The following is a 27,382-nucleotide window of genomic DNA, read 5'->3' on the forward strand; positions in this document are numbered from 1 at the left end:
TCCCTATCTGGATAATTATTGTTACTTTTCTTGTACTGTTTACTTGTACTAGATCATTGGGGGCATGTATAATGTATTTAACCAAGAATTTACTTCACAACTGAAGATAATATTAGACTTCAATTGGTAAACCTTATCATACATGTAGATTAAGTGGTGGGTGATAGAGGAAATTGCAGTGTTGGACTTATTGATCGTTTTGACATCTAAACATTTTGGGAAAGGTTGATGTGACACTTAAAACATGAAGAGGACACCAAAACCATGTGATGTGTCTCTCTTAACATAAAAGGACGGTGAACAGATCACTTTGTGCTTCCATTAATGTGAAAGTGGCCTGTTTTGTATTCTTCTTGGTTTTGGCGATGCACCCTTTCACTTTAATTGTGATGGATTTGGTTCATGAATGGCAAAGCTGAAAGCTGTATATTTGTCCATTTCAAACTTGTTTATTCCTCCACTTACAAGTATTTGGTATCTAGAATCTGAAACCTAAAAGCATCCAAATTTTGTGCCACTACTAAGGTATCCTTTATATGAGAGCTTGACAATTTGTGTCTTAATGATGGTAGTTGGTTCATTGCAACTTTCAAATCACTTACCTAACTATGAGGGACACCATCACTACTAATTGCCACAGCTAAAGTTAACTCAATAAATCTTCACCTACAAAGTATAGTTTTGGTTAAAGATACATACTTAACTGATGGGAGGAGGCAAAGGAGAAAGACTATATTGCACATATTGACTCTGTTTTCAGAAAGTTTTAAGCAAGTTAGTAATATTATTCATAATAACTAACTATTAAATGTTGTGGTAGGTTATAAACAAATTCTCAATTTCTCTAATAATTTCAGTGACTTGCCGTATACAAATCTGTGCATTGCCATTTTTAACATCCCGGGTGGATTAACTAAAAATGAAAAATTCACCTTAATTTTTTTTTAATATGTTCTTACAATTTATTACCACTTCACTGGTAGAATGCTGACAAAAAAATGAAGATAACAATTTTACACAATGACTGGTCTTTTAAGGAGGGACGAGACTGTGATTTTTCAATTTTATATTGTTTTTAACAATTTTTCAATAATATTTTGAAATTTTGTTACCAAAAAGTTATCTATAAAATGTGTATTTGTGGGTTCATGATGATTTTAACTCGTTGCATAGACATAACACTTGTAAAGGAAACCTTTCACATTGAAAATACATTTTTTGAGTTTTAACTCATGTTGTCTTGGCATACCTTTAAGACCTTTATGAGATGTTGAGGATGATTTTTTGCGAGGGTCCATTAATCGTGAATGTCATATTTTATTCATTTGACAAATGCGTTCTAATCAAACTGTACCCTAAACACGAGTATAAAAAGTTGTTAAGCTCATACCCAATCATGTTATCTACAAGTTGATCTATGTTCGACAAGGGATACATGTCCTTTTGGCATGCTCTAAGTAATATAACCTACCCTGCTCTTTAGCAATTCCAATCGTCCTCCCCGTGGCAAGATTATGGAAAACACAATGGGAATGAAAAAAATATCACTACACAATTTAAATCATGGGTAATATTATGAATAAACAAGATGTTATTAGATAGTTTGGGAACATGAAACACATTTTTTAAAGGAAATGAAGGTTAAAGGTGGATGTTACCACAACTAGTAACGAGGGTATTAGAACCATTAGCAATAGTAATATGTTGGTTACTAGATAAAACATTGTAAGGATGAAAAATAAGAGGAAAGAGGTGTCATATGATCAGTAGCACTAGAGTCTATAATTAATATATTCTCAATACTAGAAACATTAAAAGATAAAGAAAATAGCTAGAAGTCTTACTAAGAGAGTTCATGAGAGCTCATAAACATTCCAACTTTTTTTTTACTGATATTTGGGACCTCCTCTGCTACTTGAGGGAAAAGTAGGGCTACCTCACTTTCAGAGTCAAACGATGCTTCATTAGCATGGCTTTGTATGATACCTTTGAATCCTCTGGTACGTTCCAAGACCTTCTCCTTTCCATGAAGTTTGAAGCACCTTTCCTTAGTATGACCCGTCTTCTTACAATAGTTGCACCAACGATCATCACAATTAGCCTTTGTGGGAGTCTTTCCAAATGAAGGGAATGGACCTCTCACAGTGCCCTTGCCAGTAGCCAGAGCTGAACTATCAACAAAGTTGCCCCTATCCAACATATTGACCTTTGAGTTTCTTCCCCTCGTACAACGTGAAAACTTCTCAGAGAGAAGGGAGTTTTTCCTTACCCACAATCTGAATATGAATTGGATCAAATTTAGAGTTTATTCCACAAAGAAATTTTCACGAAACTGTGTTGGTGTGATAGAGTCATATGTGATATTGATCTAATTTGATCCACAAACCATTCAACATACCATAGTACTTTGTTACTAAAAGGCTCCCTTGGTTGGTATTGAAGATCTTGTTTTCTATCTCGTAACATGCTGTAATATCCTTTTTCATAGAGTACGTCTGACAAAGGAATTTCGGCTGATCTCTGGTGTCATAGAATGCCATAACCAAGTCATAATAAGAGAGTTTTCATCGTCCCAGTCTTCATATTTAGGATCGGTATTTGTTACGAAGTGGACTTTAAGCCTAACTCAACCCCATAAAACCGGCTCATAGGGTTGAGGTTTGCACCCACTTATATACTATGAAAGGCTCTCATCTCTAGTCGATGTGGGATCTCCAACACACCCCCCTCACGCCGAGAGTGATAGATAGAAGCTCGTGCGTGGGACTATATATTATGGGTGGTCCGATAGCGGCCCGATAGCGGGTGGCACGATAGGCCCAACACAAATACTCGCTAGGATAGGCTCGAAATGGCTCTGATACCATGTTACGAAGTGGACTTTAAGCCTAACTCAACCCCATAAAACCGACTCATAGGGTTGAGGTTTGCACCCACTTATATACTATGAAAGGCTCTCATCTCTAGTCGATGTGGGATCTCCAACAATATTGGTTGGAGGGTTCCCTTCTAGGTGATTCAATTTCTTTCTCCCCTTGAGGGTAGCACGAACCAACTAGACCCATTGCAGGTAGTTCAGTCCATCAAGACAATAGTTGCTTTGCAACACCCCAAATCGTTGGGGCTAAGAGGGGTTGTTTTTCAATCCGATATCGGTAAGAGTTGGCATTAATGAGACAAAATCGATTGGGTTTTGTAGATCGGAAAAAAATTTGGTGGTGGTCTTGTTAAAAAAAATTTGCCGAAATTTTTTTTTGGTGGCGATCAACGGTGGTAGCGGTGGTCAACAATGCAAGGTGGTGGTCAACAAAGAAATAAAAAACAGTTGTAGCAATGAAGGCTACGCAGAAAAAAAAATTGTAGCAATGAAGACTACCCAGAAAAATAATTACAACAATGAAGACTATCCAGAAAAAAAAAAAAAAATTACAGAAGCAAAGTCTCCCAGATATACCATGTTGAAAGAAATAGATGAAATGCATTTATGAGATGTGTTTACAAATATGATTATAATATAAATTTACAGACTATTTACAACCTAAATAAGGAAAAAAATAATTAAAGCAAGAAACAATAGGTAATTAAAGCTATACAAATCAAATCACTTAAATATATCAAATTTGTCCTAATTAGTAAAGAATGAAATTTGCACTTAATTATGGAATAATTATCTCCTAATTATGCAATAGAAGCTTTAACTCCAATTAACTTGAGTATTTTGTTCAAATTTGCATAGTTGTTATTTCTTCATGTAGTAGACAACACTCTATAATGCAACTTTGACTTTGATGCAATTTGTGCATCTTAATAACATATTTAACCTTTTAAAAAGTTTATTTATCTGTATAAATTTGAACGTTGAAGCTTTAACACGTTGAAATATTCTGGTATTGGAGTTTTACTGTGTCTTGATCACTCATTGTACTTTGAATCATTTCTCTGCTTTTATATCTTTGTTGATAGAAGCTTGATATTGCTTTAATCATCATTCGCACAAATCTCGTAGTGTAGCATCATTGTGTTCCCATTAGACGCTTAATAAGAAAACTTTAGGTTTGATGTTTTCTTCACGTCTTTATCAATTAATATCACATTGTTGCATTTTATAGTCCGTCTTTGCTCATATATATTTGAACTTTGAAGTATTTCTTTGAAACTACACAAATCTCGTTTTACACTTCATCCTTTTACCATTAGACGTTTGAAGAGTAAACTTTTGATTTGATCTTCCTACACATCTTTAAGTGTTGTAAATTCTTCTAGACATGTTTTGAATATTAGAATAAATAAATAATAATCATTATTTAAAGGCAGAGATATCACTAAAACATAATATATAATATGTTAATTTTCAAAATTATTTAAATCTTTTATTCCAAAATTTCAATTTTAAATATACTTTCAAATATTTTCTAAGTTTGTGCAAATTATATTTGTTGAGGTAAATTAAACCTATAAATGAAATTCAATTTATCAAAACACATTTTTGAAAAATCCATTCAATATCAAAATCAAGATGTATCTCTGTTTTACAAACACTCTTCAACGTTTTTCAAAAACTTTCCATATTAATATAATTTTAGTAAAGCATATTAGTACTTGAAACACTTTGTGATCATCATTAAAATGTATTTCCTTCAAAATTCGTTTAATCAAACAAGATTCACACTTTTCATGATGCTCTATTTTCATTCAGAAATACAAAAACTCTTTCCATACCAGGTTAATCAACAATTCCTACTTAATGTGAAAGAGTCTAAAATAAGTTAAAAATTGTTCTTAAAGTTTTTTTGTGTGTGTAAATTATGTGATCAACACTTGTAAATTAGATCAAGAAATAGAAATCTTAATCTCTTTAGTTGTTTCTTGATTTAATTTAGTTTTAAATGTGTGCACTCGTTTTAAAAACAACCAAATTTTGAAATTTCAAAGATTTAATAAGATTCTTATCCAAGTATCTATAAAAATTTTTATTAAACTTCTTTTGAACTCTTCTAGCAAAGTAACAGCTTATTGGTTTGTCTAGTATGCATTGAGATAGGAAAAAGAATTAGTTGAGGTTTTAAAAGAACACTTTACAATAGAAAAAAGTCTTGCAAATTATAAAAGATTTTGTAAAATCTTATGAATTATAATATTTTTTTAAAATACCTTTATAATTAAAATTTGGTAATTTGAATTTATTGGATTTATATAATAAGAAATTAAAAAAATTTAAAAGAAATTTATGGATTTATAACTTTTAAAAAATTCAACGGGATTTATAAGATTTATGGATTTATAATTTGAATGTTACCATATCCTTTATTAACTTTTAAAAAATCTTAATTCGTCAATTATACTTCTTCATAGCCATTAAGTTATCCTGGTTAGAATTGTTAAAATGAAAGTGTTTGTGGATTCTATTATTGGGTATTTCTTGCTGCACCCCATCAAAGTTTGCATCCCATCAATATTCTAAAAGACGATTTTACCCCTTTTCTTAAAATAATTTATGGATTAACTTTTTCAGAATCTTCCTTAACATCTTTTTCTAGAATTTACAAGTGTATTAAAAAACGTGGATAATACATTTTACAATGTGTTTTTGGAAATAAATTTCCTGAAATATATTTCAGAAAAAGCTTTTCAGAATGAGACTGAATTAGATAAGGTATTTTGATTATTTTCCTTATTTGATGGGGTGCCGAAAGAACATTGACGAAGTGCAGGAAGAATATTTTGTAGATGGAGTCAAATTAGGTTCTAAAAAGAGGCCCAAATTTGATTAGGTTTTCAGCGGGTCAATTTTATTTTGTTGGGTCGGACAGTCCTTTTTCAAAATTAACTAAAGTTAATTTTAGATTTGGTTCCTAATAAATTTTATTTATTTTCTTATTTTTAATTGTTCTTAATTTTGTTTTACCTCGTCTGTATTCACATGTTTTATTCTATTACCCAAAAAATATAAAAAAAATATAAAATTAAATAAGTATTTTTAGAAATTAATTAATAGAGTCAATATAACAACATTAGTAAATAATGTAAACTAAATAGTTTTTAGGGATCAAATGTAAAATCTATAAATAATACAAAATAAAAAAATGAAAATTTATTAAAAACTAGATACAAAATTTGTAAAATTTTCTAGAACTAAAGAACATATTTTAACTAAATTTATGTTATTGAAAGAAATATTAGTTTATTAAAACACATTTATACAAATTTAATAATTATAAGTAGTTTAATTGTAATTAATTTATATGAAAATTATCCCTTTCATGATATAAAAGAATGACTAACATATTCCTATCACAACCTTTCATAACCAATTTGATTCCAAAATATATAATTTACTACATTTTTTATCATATAATTTAAAATAGTCATTTATTAGGAATATATTGACATTTTTTTATATTGTATGGGAGTTAATACGTGAAATAATAATTTTATTTTATTTCCATCTTTTTTATTGACATCTTTCTTCTCATTCTTTTTTCGGATTCATACAATTTTGTACTACAAAAATTCTATAGCTCAAAAGGTATCTTTTAGGTTTAAAAATTAAAATTTGAAAATCTTATAAACTATATAAAAGTTGGAATACAAAATTGTATTCAAACCCCTATAAAATACTATCCAAACTCTAAAATTTGAATTATAGAATTTGGAAGATATACGAATTATACAATTTAAAAATGAAAAAAAAAACAAAAATTCTGCACCTTTTATTCAAGGGTAATTCCGAAATTGAAAACTTGATGGAGGTAAAGAAAGAAACTATGGATGCGAAAAAATAAATTACAAATGGTTTGGGCTTGGGGTTCAGTCCAAACCCAATACCCGATTGATATTCTAGGGTTTACGTAAGTAGTACTGCAACACCGATCTCTACATATTGAAGAGGCGCTCAAATAACCGTGTTTCTTCGCCGTCGCCACTCGCAAGACGAAGTCAAAATGGTAATTGCAATTTCGTTTTCTTGTTCTCTGCTACTTAGGATGTTTATTCGTGTGGAGTCCGATGAATAATGTTGTTTGTGTGACCTTGTGTGACATTACAGCCTAAGCAGATCCACGAGATTAAGGATTTCCTTCTGACGGCGCGGAGGAAGGATGCGAGGTCGGTGAAAATCAAGAGGAGCAGGGATGTGGTTAAGTTCAAGGTTCGATGCTCCAAGTATTTGTACACGCTTTGTGTCTTTGACCCTGAGAAAGCCGATAAATTGAAGCAATCTCTCCCTCCCGGTTAGTTACATACAATCTAATACCATGCATTTTTAACTTAATTTTTTGGAATTATGATTGTGAATGTGAATATGTCATTTCCAGGTTTGAGTGTTCAAGACCTATGAAGGTACTCAGTGCGGCAACATTAATTTCTCCTTTTGTTCCTTCATGTTCTAGATTTGTGGCTTGTTTTATATTATCGTAATTGTTACGAGGACATGGTTGTTTTAATTTTGTTATGAAATGTGGAATTTTGATTTTTGAGCACATTTCAATCGAATTACCCATTAATTTTGTGGTTTATATTGTTATTATGCTGTACTGTGCTTCCATTTGCTTACATAGAGTGAAGGATGTCATGTATGTTAACTCACCATTTGTTTGGCTTAATCAATCATACTAATTTTTCATCATAATAACGATTTTAGCAAGGAAAATTGAGTTAATTCACTTCTTAATGCAGTTGCCTGACATGATGTTTAGTCTGTGGGCGATTTGATCAGCTGTGTTGATCAAAGTTGTACAAGTTGTTACCTGGAAAATTGTGCTTCTTAACGTGTGCATTTTCATTTTGATGTATTAGACGTTCTTTGTTTGCTTATATTGATTAAGGGCAAGTTGTACAACGATTTCTTAGATTGATAGTTATTCCCAATGAAATGGGACACTAGGGTAGCTGTTTTAGTTCTCTTAGCTATGGAATGATTTTACTTTTTACAATATAAAATTAATTTTTAGTTCCTAAGAGGATTTTAAAAATAATAATTGCACTAAAATTATAAAATGGTATTGTAGTCATTTTTTGTGGTTCAAACTAAACTCATGCTTGAGGTGAATCGGATTATCAGCCACTAAATTGGCATCCAGACCCATGTGTTGGATAATGGATAAGTTTAGTCTAATAGCTGGTTGTGAATTCATAAGAATACAACAAGCATTATGTAAGTCTACTGCATTTGAATCTCAACAAAAATATCTTTTTAACTGAGAATGACATAATTTTTTTTAGTGAATTACAATGATATTTGTTGAGATTTTCTTGGATTGTACATGCTGTAATTGTTTTCAAACAAGCAAAGTGTGCTATAAAAAGGTTGAGATATTGGACAAAATCCTTAGTACAGGAAGACCGGGATTTACCAGACCGGAATGAAATCTTATCTAGCAGCTCAAGAGTCTTTTGGATTGCAGAAATATATATTATAATATATAGTACTTATTATACAAAAACTTTAGTTTTTGGTTTAATTAGATTTTAATTTGGGCTTATTTACTTGAATTTTATTCAATTTGGGCATATTTATTTGAGTTTTATTAAAAATATTTGTTTTGTTGTTTGTCTAAAACTTAAATTATTCAAATTTTAAAGTTGACAGTTAAATCTTATTAGCTAATTAAATGTCAATTTATAAATTATTTATTAATAATAAAAATTAATTTAAATACTAATATTTTTTTAATCTTTCAAATAACATTTAATTTAATTAATATAATAATTTTTTTTAAATTAGTTTTTATTTGATGATAGATAGAATTAGATGATGTTGAGAGTATTTTTTTCCTAAGATATGATTTTTTTGAATTTTTTTTTTAAAAGCACATGATCATTTATGAAGTCCCTTCATCAACGCTTTAACTAAAAGCTTGACATGGAAAGATATTGTATGCTTCATCATTCACGATTTTGCCTTTAACTGTTATGGAAACAATTTAAACAAGTTTTACATATATAACAATTCAGTTCAGTTAATCAAAGTCGCTCAAATATTGTTTCTTTAATTGTGTGATTGCTTGACCATTTGTCACAAAATCTTTCTAAACTTACATAAACACATATTGAAGATATTACATCATTTAATTTTAAAAACTTTGTTTTTTATGTAGAAATTATTTTATCGTCACAACTTGATTACTGTTTTAATTTACAATATGAATATATAATACTAATGCATGCTCTAGGGATCTTTTAGTTATTTTTTATTTATTTTATTGACAAAAATAAATAAAAAATAAATAAATGTGAATCAGAATCTGAGTTAAAAGATAAATCAAGAGACCATCGTCTTACAGGTCAAAAGTTCGAGACATCACTCAGAAAAGAAGAACAAACCAAAGAAAAGCTTGGACGTAATCCAAGACCAAGCCTTCACTTCTAAATCATCGACAACTCCCCCCTACATTGTTTCTATGTTTCCACAACTCACTTACCATTGCAGTCCAAATTACTTCCCACATCCCATTTGTTGAAGCAGATATACCACTCAGCTAATACAAAAACACAAAACACATTAAAATGTATACTGAACTAATAAATATCGTTTGTTATCATAAAAAAACTCAGATATTTTATTGATATTAGATCATCTAGAAGGATTATATGAATTAAACCGCTTAGGGTATCAGCTAAACAAGCTCAAGGATTACATTAGCATTTCGTGTAACTCCAATAAGTGATATCTAACAAATACATTTACCAATTATCAATTGGTTTGTTTTTTAAGTGCCAATAATTATTGATAGTGTTTGGAACCAGAAATGTAAACTAAAGAAAGAAAGTGGTTGGATTATAAGCGGAAAAAGATGAAATAAAGTACAATTAGGTTAAATTATTGTGGTCACTACGATCCAAATGTGTGTTTCGTTTTTTTCTGTTTATCCGAATCCAAATATTTTGTGGAGCATTGCAGATGTTGCTATGTGGGATTGAACCCAATGCCCTACATCATTGGCGATTCCCTGAGTTTTCTTTCAGTTCTTAGCCAATTCAAAGTCCATTCCTAGTGACCATGTGACTGTGGTCCCTGCTTCTTTCTCCACTTTTACATCCTTATGGAAACTTGTGTCATGCTCAAACCAAAACTAAGCCATGGAATTTGCCCATTACACAGGATGGCTGTGTGGCTAGTGAAAGGGTCGAGTCAATAAAAGGAACTCAGCATGCTCACTAAACAAGGCCAGTGCACATCTTTTCCAAATCCACCACTATTTTATTCTTTTCAAATATCTTAGTTCTCCTTCAGAGTCATGACAGCGGAGGCAACAGCAAGAAGTCCTTGATGAGGTTTTAAATAGCCCAAACCAAAATCTACGTAAACATGTGCATATAAATCTTAAACACAAATCTGATTGCAAGAGTTTTAAACAGCCAGAAATTGCTCAGCACTTATTTATTGCATGTTATGATTTATGAAGAAGTAGCTTTGTGTATTTATTTATGCATTTATCCATATATTATTACACAGTGTGGTTTGTACAAACTTGACAGCTATGTCTTAAGAGTGAGACAGAAGACATAGTCTACTTTATTGTGTATAGCTCTTGTTGCACGCACACAAGCAACCAGTGCAAATTTAACTTATAGTTGCATTTCGTAATAAAGCTCCCCAAAGGGTCAAAACGTGCTTTTGAATATCACAGAAAAAGCAGTTTTACCGGTCAAAGTCTAGGATGTGAAAGAATTTTTTTGTAATAGTGCACAATAAAGTCGCTGAATCACTTGCTGGATGCTAAAAAAGATCTTGTTTACATTGTAACAAACTTTATTAAGAAAGAAAAAAAGGCACAGAACTCAGAAAATATCAGAAAAGTTGAGTGATAAAAGATAACTCACTGTCTTTGTTACGTGTAGAGGATTGGTTTATATACAATGGAAAAACATAGCACACGTAATAGAAAACAACTATAATAAACGAAAGTTATGATCGTGAAATAGAAAGAATTTACCTATGCAAACATATGAGATGGGGGTTAAGAGCTCCTCTCAAGGAATATAGGAATATATGTTTTGCATTCCCATTTTGAAGCCAAAATCTTGAAAAACAGCTAGAAAAAGAGTTTTCGTGAAGATATCTATAATTTGAAAAGGAGATTTAGAACTTTGATTGAATCAACCTTAGCCTTTTAATAAAATGTGGTAATCGGTATCTATATATTTCGTATGGTAATGAAATAAGTAATTTGCAAAAGTAAAAGGTTATCACAATATAGTAAAGATGGATGAATCAACATAAGTTAAATATCTTGTAAGAGAAATATAAACAATTGAAAGTCTTTGGATTCTAATTTTTGTTTTAATAGAATGACAAAGCTTATGCCTTCTAAGGCTTTAAGTTGTGTAGTGGTATTGGCATCAAGAAAAATACTAGATCATGGTGCAACCTTTAAGTAATACAAACTTCGAAAAAGTGTTTAATTAGGTCAAATGTGGGATGAGAGACAAAATAGCTAAGATGTTGAACCACATATGTAATATTAGACAAATTATAATAAGGTAGATTAACTTACTAATTAAACATCAATAAGCAATGAATCAATGAAAGGTGTGTCGAATGTGGCATGTGGACAATCAGTGTTGAATATGCCAAGAGTATATTTTCTTTTATATTAATGAATTTGAGTTTTATTCTGAGTAACTTCTAAACCAAGAAAAACTTTCAAGTAACAAAAGTCTTTGATCTTAAAGTTGTGATAAAGAAGTGAGACGTGTGTAACTTCAAAAATCTTATTACTAGTAAGTACAATACATCAACATATACAAGAAGATAACTTGAGAAACAAAAAGAGAATAGAAGGATATTTTTTTATATCCATGAGATGAGAATAAAGAAGAAAGTCAAGTGTACTCTCAACTAACTTGTTTAAGAATGTATGAATTATCAAGTCTTTTTATTCTCATATATTCAAAAATATTATCAAGATATTCCAAGTTTATACTTAGATTAATTCTTTTTTGTTATTTCTCTTCAATATTTTTTATTAAATTTATTTTGAAAAACCTTTTCAATATGTGATGTATGTGTACTATGTTTTTCAAAATCTTTCTCGTTCAAGCACTGAGTGTACAAAATCATTCTCATACAGTAAAAAAAGTTAATCATCAGTATATAGCGGTATTCAAAATCAGTTTATAATCACTTAGAAAATTATATTTATTCCTTGAAACAATTAAACACATATACTTTCATAAAATCAATTGTGCCTTGTATTTCAAATCAATTTGCAAACACATTATATTCTTGGTTTGAACTATTCGTTTTTATTTAGTTTGTTATCAATGAATACTTAATGTCAAAACAAGTATAGAAAACATTTAAGAATGGTTATAGAATGTAAATTCTGAGTTTGTGAACTTCCTTTTGAAGATCGTCTAATGTGTATCATTGTTTGTCATGTATGACTTGAGTATAGTTTGACACATTGTAGAGCTTTCATCGTCTGTCAGTTGTGTTAGCTTTCTCTAACACTTATGCATTGAGCTTGGTCCATTGAGTTTTTATGTAGACGCAGTTTACTATGCTACTATGCTTTTAGCTAAGACTTCATCTAGCATGTTCTCTAGTTGGTGCTTGTTTCTCAAACTCTAGTAAGTCTTGCTCATCTTCTTTAGATTATCCAAACTTAGATTATAACAATTGTTCACCAGAGAGCTTTGATCGTCTTTTATGAATTTTGTAACATCATCTTTCTCTTTCTTGGATACGTTGTATATATTGAAACTCATGGTCTGTTAAGTTACTTTTGATAGTGTTGTTAGAAATCATAGCACATCTTTCTAATTTCCTGTTATCATCAAAACATACTTAAAGTCTCTTATCATGAGATCGTCTAGTAAGTCAAGGAATCATTTAATAATGATTGGATCGTCTAGTGTCTTAACAATAATGGGTGTAAATATTGAAGTGGAAAAATGAGAAATATTGAGGAAGGTTCAATGGATTAGGTATGATAGTTATACTCAGAAAAATGGTAATGATAGATGAATGATATAGGTAGTGGAAAAGATGGATAAGATATACGTTGGGTTTATTCGAATAAAGAAAACGATATTTGTCAAATATAACATTGCCGAAAACTTCTAAAGATTGAAATTGTAGATTAAAAATTATTTAACCTTTAGTCAGAGGTTTGAAACTAAAAAAAGGGCAAAGGTGGGCATGAGGATCAAGTTTTTTCTTATATATTATGATGATTTCACTATAACATAGACAACTGAAAACAAAACTATTGCATATTTCACATGAATAGTTATATAGCCCTTCAAATGGGAATATATGAATCAAGAAGGGGTAGACATGTAATTAATAGGATATGCAACATGTAAAATAACATAACACCGAAAGTTTGAAAGTAATTTCGATTGAAATAACTAAGCATGAGTAACATTTAAAATATGTTAGTGTTTACTTTCAACCTTGTCATTTTGTTCTCGAGTTTCAATGCATTTTGTTAAGTGCATTATTCATTTTGATTGAAAATATTGATGAATTATGTAATAGTAAGCGTTTAAAATTGTGGAAGTATTCCAATGGTTCACAAGTGTTACTTGAACTTCCACATTAGGCATCCGCCTAGTTTTCATTTTTGTTGAATTTTCTTTCTTTATCTTAAATTTTTTGTTAGTAGTCGAACCTATGAAAAAAAAATTAGGTCTCGTCTTAATACATTTAATAGACCTTCATTTGGTCCAAATAAGAGTTCGTGCACACACACTTAAAAATTTTGGTGATTTTCACTTCATTTTTAAAAAAAACTTAAAAAACTTTTCAGAATATCTTTTGATAAAAAATAGTAATAATTTTCTTTCTAGACATTCTAGTGTACATGGAAACTATAGGAATCACGAAATAAACTTAAAAGAGATGAGATCATAAATTTAAAAAGAAAATTTTGAGAAAAAGGGATAAAGATCCATAGAACATGTTTGTTAACTTATGCAACAAAGAGAAGAAAAAACTAGGAACAAATATGGTGAAGGTTCATAGAAGGGAAAAATATCATGATGACCATATGATAGAGGACCATCCAAGCCACCACACACAAAAATAAAGGTAGAACTATATAAATAGTAGAATAATCATATATAGAAAGTATATTTTGATTTACTTTCAAGGGTATTTTGTAAATGAATTAAAGACACTTTAAAAATCTTCCCTTGTCACATAAGCAATGATCTCTAGAGCATTTCAAGTGGACATACACGACCCTCCTTAAGTCATCATACCTCACCATAGTTAAGTCTACTTAATTAGGATTATGGTAGCTTAAGGAGTAAGCTACTCTCCTCATCTATAAATACCTCAAACAATGTTCATGTATTCAAATTTACCATTATTAAATGAAGTATTCAAACTTTGAAACTCATTCTCTTCCAAATCTTCACATTTTCCTCTCATTTTCAGTGCACAATTCCAATCACTTCCATGCCACTCTATGTCTTCATCCAACCTCAAGCTTGGATTGTATCACCGTTACTCTCCACAAAGTGAAGGGGTGTATAACAATCATCAGTGATGATTATTATCAACCTTCCTCTTTTTTATGGAAAAGATAATGCAAAAGAATATATAAATTTGAGAGATGAAGGTAGAGCAAGTGTTTGAATATCTGCATGTGGCAACCTTAAGTGTCAAGGACATGCAATGCATTTGGTAAAATTCCTTAGTAAGAGATAGAAGTATTCATAATGTGCATCAAGTGAGGCATTGGAAAGAACTTAGGAATACTCTAAGGAAGAAACATGTACTCCAACAAAGAAATATAACTATAAAACAACACTCTCAAGTATGTAGTATGATACAAAGTTCGGGTGCTGTTGACATTTTCATTCAAGCTTGCACCTTGTTAATTTCTATTCCATTCATCCATTGAATATTCTCTGTCCTGCATCACTGATTTGAAATTGCACCAGAAAATAACATAATCTAAAATCAAAATCACAAGAAAATTTACATCAGATTAAAATTAAAAAAAAAAAAGGCCAGGTACATCAAAGCAAACCTTTCTCTCTCATTTTTTTTTTCTTTTTTCTTTAAAAAAGACAAGTTTTGTGACTTGTAAACATCACTCAGCAATGACTTTAATAAAGTAGCAACTTGCACTCTCAGTTGTTTGAAAATTACAAGGTTTCAAGTAACGTATAAGATGATACGAGAGTTTTGATGACCCATATCATCAAGGTAAGAAAGATAAGCAATCTTGAGTGAGGTGCATCTTCTTTTAAGGTATATATCACAGCCAACCACAACATATGTAACTGGAAGAGGGTAATCGTCCTGTTTGGCGTATGTATTCTGCTTGAGCAACAGTTCTTTCTGCTTCTCTATTTTTTCTAGCTTCAGCTGCAACACGCTTTTCTTCGGACCTTTGCCTCGCCATAGCAATCTTTTTCACCATTTTTGCATGCGTCTGTGCTCTCATTTGCTCCACTTTGGCCTAAAATGCATTTAGTTTCAATCAAAAGCAATGCAGTAACAAAGATAACAGACTTCAACTAAAGTATATCCAAACAGTCATATTGCAATTAAATATGACCCAAGAACCATATGCATTAGTTCTTATGTTGACATGTTTTTATCTTTTGATCAAATCTTACAAAATCAAAGACTCACTCCATATTACATCAGATCCAGATACATAAGGCATGAACTATAAATTATGATGCCTCTCTCTCTCTCTCTCTCCTCTTCTCCCTCTCCATATACTTGATTTAAAATGTTCTGTAATCTACAAAACTACATATTAAGTTTTAAACATGCAATAACTTTGTTTGCAGTGAGTAAAATAATTACCTCGGTTCTTCTCATTTCTGCTTCTAATATTGCCTTTTGTTGACTTTCCCATGCTTGAATTTTGATTTCTTCACGCTTAAATCTGCAAATTTAAAATCACATTAGTAACAATGAACAAATTGCATGTTTCTATAATTCTTTTCTAAAAGCATGATTTAATTAGTCTACAGAGAATGTGAGTAAAAATAAAACCTAGCAGTATGTTTAGATTTCTCAGCTTCTTCCCACAGAGCAGCACGTTTTTCAAATTCAATTCTCTCCTGTTCTTGCACATTGGTGCCCCGAGGAGAAGATTGGTTGTTTTCCTGCTCATCTTTGCTTGCCCATGCAGCAATATTCATCTTCCCAAGCTGCACTCCAAGGGCTGCAATCTCTCTCCTTGTCTTTATCTTCATCTCTTCTTCAGACAAATGTGTTCTGCCATTTTCAACATGAAACTGGGAATCCTCATCGGTCATGTTGTCCAAAGGTGTTGGAGCAGGTGCTCCCCCCCTTGGAGTCGACGGCATTGAGGAAACTGGGCTCCGTAGTGGAGTTGCAGACCCAACTGGAGTAGCTGTCCGCGAAGGTTCTTGACTTGGCACAGGGGTCATTTCAGTTCCCATGTCTCTCATGGCAACGGATCTTATCCCAGGCATCACTGTATCATGAAAACCAAGTTAACCTCACTCTCTACACTTTGAAATGTCACAAGTGGAAAAATTCTGCATATAATAAGAACATGCACCAGGAAGTCCAAATGGCACGGTTAATGTTTCAATGTTTCACTCAGAATCTCAGATCATTTATCACCTAAATTAGGAAATTTGTTGTCTATGGATATGGATATTAATCTTGGTCGAGGCACTAGAGCATAGCAAAGCAAACACATCCACACTCTATATCATAACTTCTGGGGTTGAATAGCATACCTGATTGATCATCTGTGCTTCTTGAGCAAGATAGACCCAATTCATTCACTTCCTTCAGATCTTTGCTTTGGGGAAAAGACTCCACTACTGGATTTCCTCCATGTGCTTGACCTGAAACTGAATGAGAATCGGAGGGAACAAAAGAGAACTTTTCAAATCCCATATGTGACGTTGGTTGACAGAAATCAACTCTCTTCGTTTCGGTCACCTTGCCTGCGGGGAGCTTATGATCATAATGAGAAGAATCAGGAGCAACCCTCACCATACTTGTTGCCATGCGATTTGCTTGGTTATGTGCAACATGTTTTTTTGAGTGATTAGCCTGAATGTTTTGCCTATTCATTATCCATTTCTCGGCATCATTCCACTTAGAAGGAATTGGTCTGAATAGAGATCTAGTGGCAGGATTGTTCCCTGCTCTCTCTCCTTTATCAAACTCAAAACTTGACGAGCTAGCATTGCTGTCATAATCAAGATTTTCATCTTCCATTGATCTCAGCGCGTGAATTGTGCTTGAAGTTCCAGTGCCAACCTTCTGAAAATGCTGCATCTTTACTCGACCCGTGTCACCATACTCCTTTGGTTCATAGGAACTCTTCCCACTATGTCTCCTGTCCAGCACAGCATCACTAGATGGCTTTAATGATAGAACCTCTAAGCTTGGAGATGTAACTGGAAGGAATAAGTTTCTAATTAGTCAATAAACAAATCTTTTTATTATTACTATTGCAATGTACATGAAAACATAAATAAATTGCAATTGCAATTGCAGACCTTCGTCATCAAGGTTGTCATTTTTTGAAGCAAGTAAGCTGTTAACAAATTCAGCATCTTCTTCAAGCCTTGCAGGGGAAGTTCTGGATGAATTAGTATTGGATCCATCCTTCTTCCTATGATGGTGAGGCCCTAATAACTTCATCCTCAGTTTACTGGGGGAAATTATTCCAGCCTGCATAACAAATGGCATACTTGTCCTTATCAAAATCCTAGAAGAACTCAAGAACCAAATTTCTACCAGAATCCACCTTGAAGCACACTGCATAATCAATTATACCCAATACATGACCACTTTCTTTTCTACCAAAAGGCCCACCCCACCGTTTCAACCCACACACAACCTTTTTTCACTCAAAAGAAAAATGAGGGCAAATGAATCCTACCCTTTTTCTCTTTCCCTTTTCAGCCTTTTTTTCTCTCTTCCTCACCCACCCACCCACCAAATAATAATGACAAACCCCATCCTTCCATTCAATACAAAAGTAGAAAAAGTAAAAGCGTGATTTTTGAACCATGTTAAAAATTCACTTGGAGGGAATCACTGAAACCAAGCCCTGGAGGAAACAGAAGGGGTTACTATTCTCTACTCCTACAACACAAACCTTGAATTACATGAACTATTCTCCCACCAATCAACCCAAAAGAAAAAAACAATTAATTTTGATGAAGAAACAAACACGAGGAGAGTAGTAGATAAGAGGCAGCAGTGAGTGAGGCTAAATGCCAAACCTGAACTTTCTCTATCCTCTCGTACTCCATTAGATCTCTGACTGTCTCTTTCTCTATAGCTTGGAAACTAGCTCATGCAGCAGTGGAAGGGGAAAAAAGTTGAATTTTGCAGCTTTGGATGGAAGTTATGACTGGTTTACTTGTGAATGAATGATAACAATAACACATGAGAGAGAGAGAGAGAGAGAAAGAGAGAGAGTTTATGAATGTGATGCAGCAAAAAAAGGAGCAGAAGAAGAACAGGAACAGGTGTTTAGTTGGTGAAGAAAGTGTTGAAGTTGGGCTTCTCTGCAGTACCTTAGATGCAGTATCTATCTATCATCTGGCCACGCCATCAGAATGACCCCGCCTGCTACAGTATTAATCAATATTATTATCTCATTTAAAATTATACAAAATAAATAGGTTTATAATCTATACTAATTTATAATTATTTTTAATGTATGATACTTTTTCTTTACAATAATTAACTTAGAACTTTAGAATAACAAAATATGCTTGTTGATTGTATTTGATAATTTAAAATTAGTTCCCAAAAGTTTTAAATCAAATATAGGATAATGTGTGGGAATTACTGTGGTTGTTTTTCACTTCTACTTTTACTTACGGTTTTCCCCTCCAATTGGTCCTCTCCTATTATTAGAGAGAAAAAAACTGGTGAAAGGCTTTACTCGTTACATTTAAAAAAAAACTTGTTTTTTCTTAAATAAATATTCATTTTTTTATTTTTAATAAAATAATACTCTATTTATTTATTTTTTAAATAAATATTTATTCTTATAATATTTTGTAAGACAAATATAAAAAATGTGAAATTAAGCGTAACAAATTTAGTAAAAGTGATTAATAATTATTATATAATATTTAAGCATTTTTTATACGAATATTTTAAAATTTGAAAAGTCTTTCATCTTTCATTTAATTATTTTGTCTGTGAGTCAAACTGAGAATTAACAAGTCTTTATGGATTTAATTGGTTGCTTTATTCTAATTGCTTTTCAAGAGAAAGGGTAGATTAGTAAATGAGTTTAGGGTAGTCTTCGAGATCGAAGCTTGAGCATGATCAGAAGTCTGCATTATCAATTTTCTCTGTATAGTAACTGTTTGTGCTATTATAGGTCGTAATCAATCAATTACGAAAAAATACTACAAAAGAAAAAAAAGTTATAAATTAGAATAAGATTTTATTTTTAATGAAGGATCAGGATACATTTCCAGTGAAACTTTGGATAAAAATAATGTAATGTGCTAGTGTGTGTATGCAAAGATAATCTTATTATTGATAACTCGGATGAAGAATTACAATGTGTTAAAGTTTAGAAAGTCTTACTTAAAAAAGAATTAGACGATCTTTTGAGAGTATCTAATGTTGAATATGTTGTTTTTAAGAAAAAAAATTCTAACGCGATTGTCTTTACATTCTCACTAGATTACCTGAACTTATTCATCCTCATCTTGCTACGTCTAAGTTGATTAAGATTGACAAACCTGTTGGTATACCATTGAATCACTCTCAGCATATAGAAAAGATTTATGTGCAAATACTGTTGATTTGTGCAAAATTGGTAACATAATAATTTAATCATTTGTGAAAAATCATATATTTGTTATTCGTCCAACTATGAAGATGTCTATGGATATTAAGTTCAAAGTTCAATATAACATGATTTGTCTCCGTCTTTTTATATTGAACTTTAGGACGTTTAAGGAGTGTATAAAAAATAATTATATGACTTTATTTTATGTTTGATGGAATTTATGTAACAACTCAAATAGTATATGTATATTTTAAAAAAAATATTTTAAATTTTATATAATCACATTGATGAAATTGAAATGAAATTTAGTCTATTTATTTTCTGAGTTTAAATAAATTATTCCTATTTACACAACTAGATTAATTACAACTTAATAATATGTGTAATAATTACATTACATAAACAAACATTTGATTATATGTGTTTCTAAAATAAAAGAAAAAGTGTAAAGGAAAGAGCATAAAAAAAACAAAAGATAAAATATATTTAATTCTTTGGATAGTGATTGCGTTCAAGAGTTTTCAGAAATGAGTTGTTATTATAAAAAAAAAAACACACACACATACATTTTATATATATATATATATATATTTTGCTACATCTTATTTTGAATTTTAAAATACGTATTGAATTGGAGTTGCACATTCGCGAGGTGGTCCAATCATGTAGTAATTGCTCCATCAAGCATTTTTGAATTTCAATACATAATTGACTTTTAATACTTCCTAAACTACTTTTCTTTCATTCAAAAACTTCTCTAACTTTTTCTCTAAACTATCTCCATCTTCACCATTCCAATTTTATCACTGATATTATTTTTCTGAGCTTATCAATATATAATGTTTCTCTCTATACATATATCATTATTTGTGTTATCTTACTTTTCAGTGAACATTTTTATATTAAAACTCTTTATCGAATTAATTCTTCATATCCTATCAATCATACCTTAAGATTTTAATTGGGTATTTTAGGCTAAAAAAAAGTTTAAGCATATATAATTAATTCTTACATAATAGTTTTTTACTTTTAAAAGCATTTCTGGTTATTTTTACTTTTCTCTGTTATTTGTAACTTTGTTATTATTTATCTATTTTTATATTATTAATTTAATGTTGATATGAAAAAAAAAATCATTTTCTTCAAATAGTTGTATTTTGAAATTAAACAAAATTTTAAAAAAATCATGCATTGATATTTGCTAGCTAGTGGGTATTTTGTACTTGCAAGATCTGAATTTAATTCTAATTGATACTGATAAATTTGAAGTCATTATAAGGGTTAAATTTTGGTTGAGGTTTGCATCTTAAAACATAATTTCAGAATTATTTGTAAAAGAAAATGCTAATAATAAGTATAGTCGGTGTTCAAAGTTCAAACAAAAAATAAAATAAAATTCCCGTTGATGACTTTGGTAGCTCGCTAATTATTCCGATAATCTCGCCTCCGAAAACTTTTCTTAATATAATAAAAAATTACACTAATTAGCAATAATTGGTAAAACAAACAAATACATGGTAGTTTGAAATTTTGAATTCTCGAGGAGGAACTAAACAATTATTGGATAGAAAATTCCACCTTCTTCTCTTTTATCATTTTATTTTATACACTAATCAAAAATTTGTTTTCACGTTTAGCACGTGAATTTATAAATTTTACTAATCAATGATTATCATTTAAAAAAGATATCACTTAATTTTTAGATACATTCTTTTGTGTGCAAATTTTACACATATGTTAAATTTAATAGAATACGAGGTGTAAAAAACCAGAATAATGTTTTTTTACAAACCATCGTTTCAATTAAATTACATTTTCAATAATATAGTTCTGCTTCTTTTATTTTACTTCAAATGAATTTGTATTAAAAAAAAAATCCATTTCTACTTTTTTGACAAACGTAAAAAAGCAAAATATTATTGAAAATTTGAATTTTAAAAATGGAAAATAAATAAGGAGAAAATTAAAAAAAAAAACACTTAAAAGAACAAATAAAGAATATGGTAAAAAAGGAACAATGGTGTACTTTTTATTAAAAGAAAATTGAGATATTTCTTTTAAAAATAAAAATTTAAGTTTTTAAAAAGTTATTTTTTTTTTCTCTCACAGACAATAGGATTAGTATTAGTAGTTAGCTAAAAGTAGATGAGGAAATATCAATAGTAATATATATTAGGGTTGGAATACCCTGAATTGCTTTATTTAATTTAATTAATTTTTTTGATAAAAAAATAGTAATATATATTATTATTGGAAAGTACAATTTAATGAAAGAAAGATAGAGATGAAGATGAAGAGATGAATATATTCCTATTCCTATTCCTATTCCTTGGTGGGTCAAAGATACTTGTGGGAACATGCACAGCACATATGCTTCTATTAAGGCATGTTCATAGTTTTTGTTAAAAAAAATTAAAATATTTTGGCAGAATGGAGGGAATATGAACAAATTAATTGGTGTGTCAGAACACAGAAGCCAAAGGGGTTCAGAATTCTATAATGTGACTCCTTCTTCCTTTCACTCTGCCTCATTTGACCACAGTCATCACCTAATCCACTTTCATTTTTATGCCTCTGTTTATCCCTTCCACACACCATTTCAAATCTATACTTCAAAATAATCACTACAAATACTTCTAAATTATGTTGCTGTTATAACATATTATTTAGATTCAGGAATAAAGGAAAGTGTGAAAAAATAAAAAAGGAATCAAGGAAAAGTTTATAAATGGTTAGAATAGTTTTTTATATTAGTATATTTCATGTAAAAAATTAAAAATACAAATCAAGGTCCAAATAAATGTCAAATTAATATGAAAAACTATTATGAAATACTAATAAATAAATAAAGTTATATTTCGGAATAATAATATTAAAATAAATTATTTCATAATCTTCACACTTATATATGAAATGCCAAACGTTAGAATGGGTATCAATATATGTCTTGCCACATTATTAAGAAGTTTAATGAAATGCAAACACGTACTTCTTTTTATAATTATATTTTTAATTGTTCAACTATTCAAATCAATTAATAAAAGATTAAATAATTATTTATCTAAAAATATTATGTTTTTCTAAATACAATTTTTTTAAAATATATTAAATCCAATAACTGAGATTATTTAATATTGTCGACAAGCCGAAACTTTTTTTTGACTAATTTCAAAGTGCAAATGAGCAACCCTTTGTAGTCAACTAAGAAAGAGAAGTAGAAACAAGTCACTATTTATGACATACGTGCACCATTCAAATCATTTTTTTTAGTTAATTATCATTTTTTTTTAATTTACAAAATCGATCAAATTAGTAAATAACATGCTCCTTAAAACTCAAATAATAATTAGATAAACAAACATCATTATATTGATAAACAAATAGCATGTCTTTGTGTACATAATAAAAATAAATAAAATTAAAAAGTTATTAAAATAATATATTAAATTTGACGCATTGGGCAAAGAAGTGTATATAATTTACATTATCCGAGATGTGAATAAAAATTGAAGAGCTCAAAAGCCAATGAAAAAAGTATGGAACTTTTTGTATGCTTTTCATTATGTAAAATGCTTTTATACAGTAATGTTGCACTTTTGTGTTATTTACTCGAATTAGGAGCTCAAGAAACGTTGTTTAATTATTGTTAATTTGATGAAGTTATTAAGAAAAAGTTGATGAAAGAGGAGAGAGATAACTAGTATTTCACATGGTGTTTCAGTGTCGTTTTGGGGATGACGTGTATCATGCATACCCTTCAAAGGGGCTTTGACCAATTTCTTCTCTTCTTCATTGGTTTTGGTATGCAATGTGAAGTGTGAACTCTTTAACTCGCCTACATCTTTGACCACCTTCCAATTCCACACATGATAAAGGTTTTTCCATTTTCTTCTCATTTTTATTTTTTGGATTAATATAGGTGAGGAGGGAAGAACATCCACTTCTAAAAAATTATTAAATATTAGATTAATATTGGTAAGAGGGAAGAAGATTCACTTTTAAAAAATTATTAAATAAAAATTAATTTGAAAAACTAAAAATAATTAATTATTATATTAATTAAATTAGATATTATTTTAAAAATTTAATTTTTTTTATATCGAATTAATTTCTAGAATAATTTTTAAATTGTATCTAATTGCTATCAAAGTTTTAACTACTAACATAATAATTTTTTTAGTTTTTAAAATAATATATAGTTTAGTTAAAATAACAATTAATTATTTTATTTTTAAAATTAATTTCTATTTAATGATTTTTTAAAATTATTAATTTTTACTTTAAATATTGTAACTTTAAAATTAAAAAAATATAGCCATTTGTTTTATTTTATACTTTTCTAACGCGAGTTCATTTATACAGTTGCAAATTAATAGAGTTCAATTCAACTTTGTATTGCCTATGGAAGAAAGTACAAGGAAGGAAAGGCTCTTGGGTTTTTCAAAACTAGACAAATATGCAGAGAAGCAAAGAATAAAAGTATAAAAATACCCCCAAAAAATGAAAACAATCAAAGTTTGTGTTTTATGGCTAACAAATAAATTTTTCTTTTAAATATATGATTAGTAGTTTGTTAATCTATAAAAACTGAAATGGATAAATAAAAATTCAAGGATTTATAATTAATAACTATATAAATAAGAAGATTGTAAATAAGTATAGAATAAATATTATAATTATTTTAAGTTATATATATATATATATATATAACATAAAATAAATTTGATTATTTTTTAAAATTACTTTTTACTAGAACTTATAAATCTATTGTTTCCTTGTAAACTTTTGAGGTAGCAGTTTTATTTACTCTTGTAGAATCTACTATCTAGAAGATAATAGATTTTAGGTTAATACTAATATAAAACTTTTTTTTATTTGAATAAGGTTTTTTTAAAGCAAGTCATATATCACAAGTTCTACAAGATTGAAGATTGTTAAAAGTTTATCAACAAAGGTTTGTGTATTTTAAGCAACCAACTTTCTCTTTGGTTAACATAAGATAGATATAGTTAGATTTACTTAGGAGTCTATGAGTTTGTCTTTGTGAAAGATAAGATAGAGGAGATTGAAGATGAGCAAAATTTGCACATAACAAAGTGTAAGAAAAAAGAGCTAGTAGTTGCTAACAATCCATCTATGAGTAGTGACTCATGAGATTGGTCCACCGAAACATCAACAAGAAGAATCATTCACCAAACTCTTACTTAAGGTGATTAATTTTTTCTCCAAAAAAGAATAAGGATAAACCCTTTTATGAGGTCAGAAGGGGAAACAACATCTGATAAAGGCACACACAAAAAGCTCAAGATTATAATTGAACCATCATCTGCTCAAAATCTAAATCATAATACATAGTGAGAGCATTGAATCTCAAAAGTTAGTGTTTACCTCTCTAAGAAAACGGTTTAAAAGAATCTCTCAGGTACAACAACCAACTATCCAAACCTCTGTACTATCTTTAGTAGAGGTAACCCCACCAAAGCATACCCTACAACACCCTAAATCATCCTCTCTTGAAGCAAATACCTTAAAAATCATACCATTAGAAACTACACCTCTCTTTAGAAAATACACCTTTTACCTCTCAACCACAATTATCTGATGTCAACTTGCTATTAGTATCTGATATCATTTTGTGGAATCTAGACAATCCTCGAGGTCATAACCTACCAGAAACTATCATGATTTCAACACAACACATATACCAAAACCTTTTATCGCATGACCTTTATTTAATCTTCCACAACATGTAAACTATCTACCATATGACCTTCTACCCATCGAAAAGCAAACAAATTTTAGCCCCTCATGCACTACACATACAAACATGATACATGACCTTCTCTTTCATCTTAAATATCCTTTACCCTTCTTCAGAATACCTTTACCTTCTAGACGATAGCAACACTTGGAACCTCCTCCTACATGGACTCGACCCTTTTAGCCTAATCTTATATGTCTCCCATGACTCTTCCTACCTGATCAAATCATCCAGAGATATGTTTTTGAAGAATAAGATGTAGAACCAAGACCATCTATCTTGGATAATGAATCTCTTATGATTGTTAAAGGTCACCAATAAAGGAAAGAAGAAATAATCTAAATCAAATGCAACAAAAGAAAAATAACAAAGATAATTGCTTATTGGAATTTCATAAAGCAACATGGTGGCATATGAGTGTTGTAACAACTGACTCTAGAAGGAGGTTTGAATAGAGTCATGGACTCATTTTGCAAAGAATTAGACCAAACTGTCTAATCTATTAGTAACACAAGAAAATTGTATACTGGTTCACCTAAACACATGAGCTACGTTTAGTTCTCCCTTATTCAAACTGCTCAAGAGGTTCCATTAATAAAATAAATGATTACACAAGAACACAAACCACCCCTAATTACAAGGAGTACACAAACCACTCTTGGTTACAAGGAGCACACAAGACACTCTTGGTTATATCGATTTAACCTCCCTTTGAGAATAAGAACTCTCAGAAAAGAAAAAGAACAAATCTCACAGAGAGAAAAATTTTAGCTCACTAGGATTACTTCATATTGTGAAGAGTTGCAATTGCTTTGTTCACCTACAAAGAACACTTAACAGTATTATAGCACTAGAAGATTAAGAATGTATATTGTAGTTCTTTGTTTTTCTTCTTCAGCTTCACTCCTTTACATAATATTTCTTACATGATCGTTGTAACATTTCTCTAGCTAAGATCTTATCTTTGCTTGATCATTGTCATCAACATATAATCTTCTATATTTTCCTTGATAAGCACTTTGACTAGAAGCTTGATATGAGAAGTCTTGATATTTATCTTTATTTTTTCTTATGACATTAACTGATAGGGAAACAATTAAAAAACAAATTGTTTATGTAACAATTAATCATTGTTTATTTCATATAACACATAATATTGTTTCCATAAAAGATTTATTTCTTGACTATTTGTCATTTAAAATCTTTCTATATTTAGATTTTCAACCATTAAAGATATAAGATTGTTTTGTTAAAATAAATATCTTATAATCTATCTTGAAAGTATTTATTATTACGATTTAATTATGAAAGACAATGTTTAAACACAATATAATCATATGAACATGTGAAGAACATTAAAGTGTATGTTATTAAGTCTTATGATACCATTTGATGGTCTAAAGGTCCTTCAACTAGCACAAAACACACATTAGAATGCTCGAATATTAAATGCATGAATACACAAATAATTCAAAATTAGTTTTGGTTATCATCATAACTCATAAAGAGTTTATTGGGATTAGAACATCTAGATGGACTACAAAGGTTAAACCATTTATGGTCTCAACAATATCCCATTTTTTATGATGACAAAAACTTTTGACGAAAAGCAAGTATATCATATAGGATGCACAACATGACAAATGTTTATTTCATGAGATTGAGTTTTGTGTACAAGCAATCTCCACTTAGAATTCAAGAAACAACAAATACATAGAAGGTAAATACATACCAGAGTAATAGGAAAAAAATAACATTAAGGAAAACATTCAAAATTGTTTGTTAAAACTAATTCTCCCATTTTTTTGAAAACGTAAAAAAAGGGATCATGCAAGGAACCATAATGAAGGTGGAATTTGGGTTTTCACTTGGTTTAGCATAAGGTGAG

The 27,382-nt window shown here is 30.1% G+C and overlaps 2 protein-coding genes across 3 annotated transcripts; one reads left to right on the plus strand and one right to left on the minus strand.

The window, feature by feature from the left end:
* The first annotated feature begins 6,802 nt into the window (after window positions 1-6,802).
* LOC137811592 (large ribosomal subunit protein eL38z/eL38y-like) lies at window positions 6,803-7,514 on the plus strand. Its single transcript, XM_068613387.1, has 3 exons — window positions 6,803-6,944; window positions 7,046-7,229; window positions 7,314-7,514. Exons 1-3 carry the CDS (start codon window positions 6,942-6,944, stop codon window positions 7,334-7,336), a joined length of 210 nt encoding a protein of 69 aa, XP_068469488.1. The 5' UTR covers window positions 6,803-6,941; the 3' UTR covers window positions 7,337-7,514.
* Window positions 7,515-14,710: 7,196 nt separating this feature from the next.
* Window positions 14,711-18,536, minus strand: LOC137811591 (uncharacterized). 2 transcript variants are annotated; one of them, XM_068613386.1, is made up of 7 exons: window positions 18,196-18,533; window positions 17,464-17,638; window positions 16,903-17,361; window positions 16,690-16,806; window positions 15,971-16,418; window positions 15,779-15,860; window positions 14,711-15,422 (listed from the first exon to the last, which is right to left on the minus strand). In XM_068613386.1, the coding sequence occupies exons 1-7, from the start codon at window positions 18,223-18,225 to the stop codon at window positions 15,219-15,221; spliced, it is 1,515 nt and encodes a 504-aa protein (XP_068469487.1). In that variant the 5' UTR covers window positions 18,226-18,533; the 3' UTR covers window positions 14,711-15,218. The 2 variants fall into 2 exon arrangements, with proteins under 2 accessions (XP_068469487.1, XP_068469486.1); XM_068613385.1 differs by having other exon boundaries at window positions 16,690-17,361; window positions 18,196-18,536.
* Between the last annotated feature and the right edge of the window lie 8,846 nt (window positions 18,537-27,382).

This window comes from Phaseolus vulgaris, chromosome 2 (assembly GCF_000499845.2).
Source record: "Phaseolus vulgaris cultivar G19833 chromosome 2, P. vulgaris v2.0, whole genome shotgun sequence".
NCBI lineage: Eukaryota > Viridiplantae > Streptophyta > Magnoliopsida > Fabales > Fabaceae > Phaseolus > Phaseolus vulgaris.

Bases quoted from the DNA above. Each gene is read 5' to 3' on its own strand.
- LOC137811592 (XM_068613387.1), top strand. The intron at 7,230-7,313 runs GTTAGTTACATA...TGTCATTTCCAG, and splicing joins GAAGCAATCTCTCCCTCCCG to GTTTGAGTGTTCAAGACCTA.
- LOC137811591 (XM_068613385.1), bottom strand. From the start codon at position 18,225: ATGGAGTACGAGAGGATAGAGAAAGTTCAG. The intron at 16,419-16,689 runs GTATGCTATTCA...TTCATGATACAG, and splicing joins AAGCACAGATGATCAATCAG to TGATGCCTGGGATAAGATCC. The intron at 15,861-15,970 runs GTTTTATTTTTA...TTAAATTTGCAG, and splicing joins AAATCTAAACATACTGCTAG to ATTTAAGCGTGAAGAAATCA.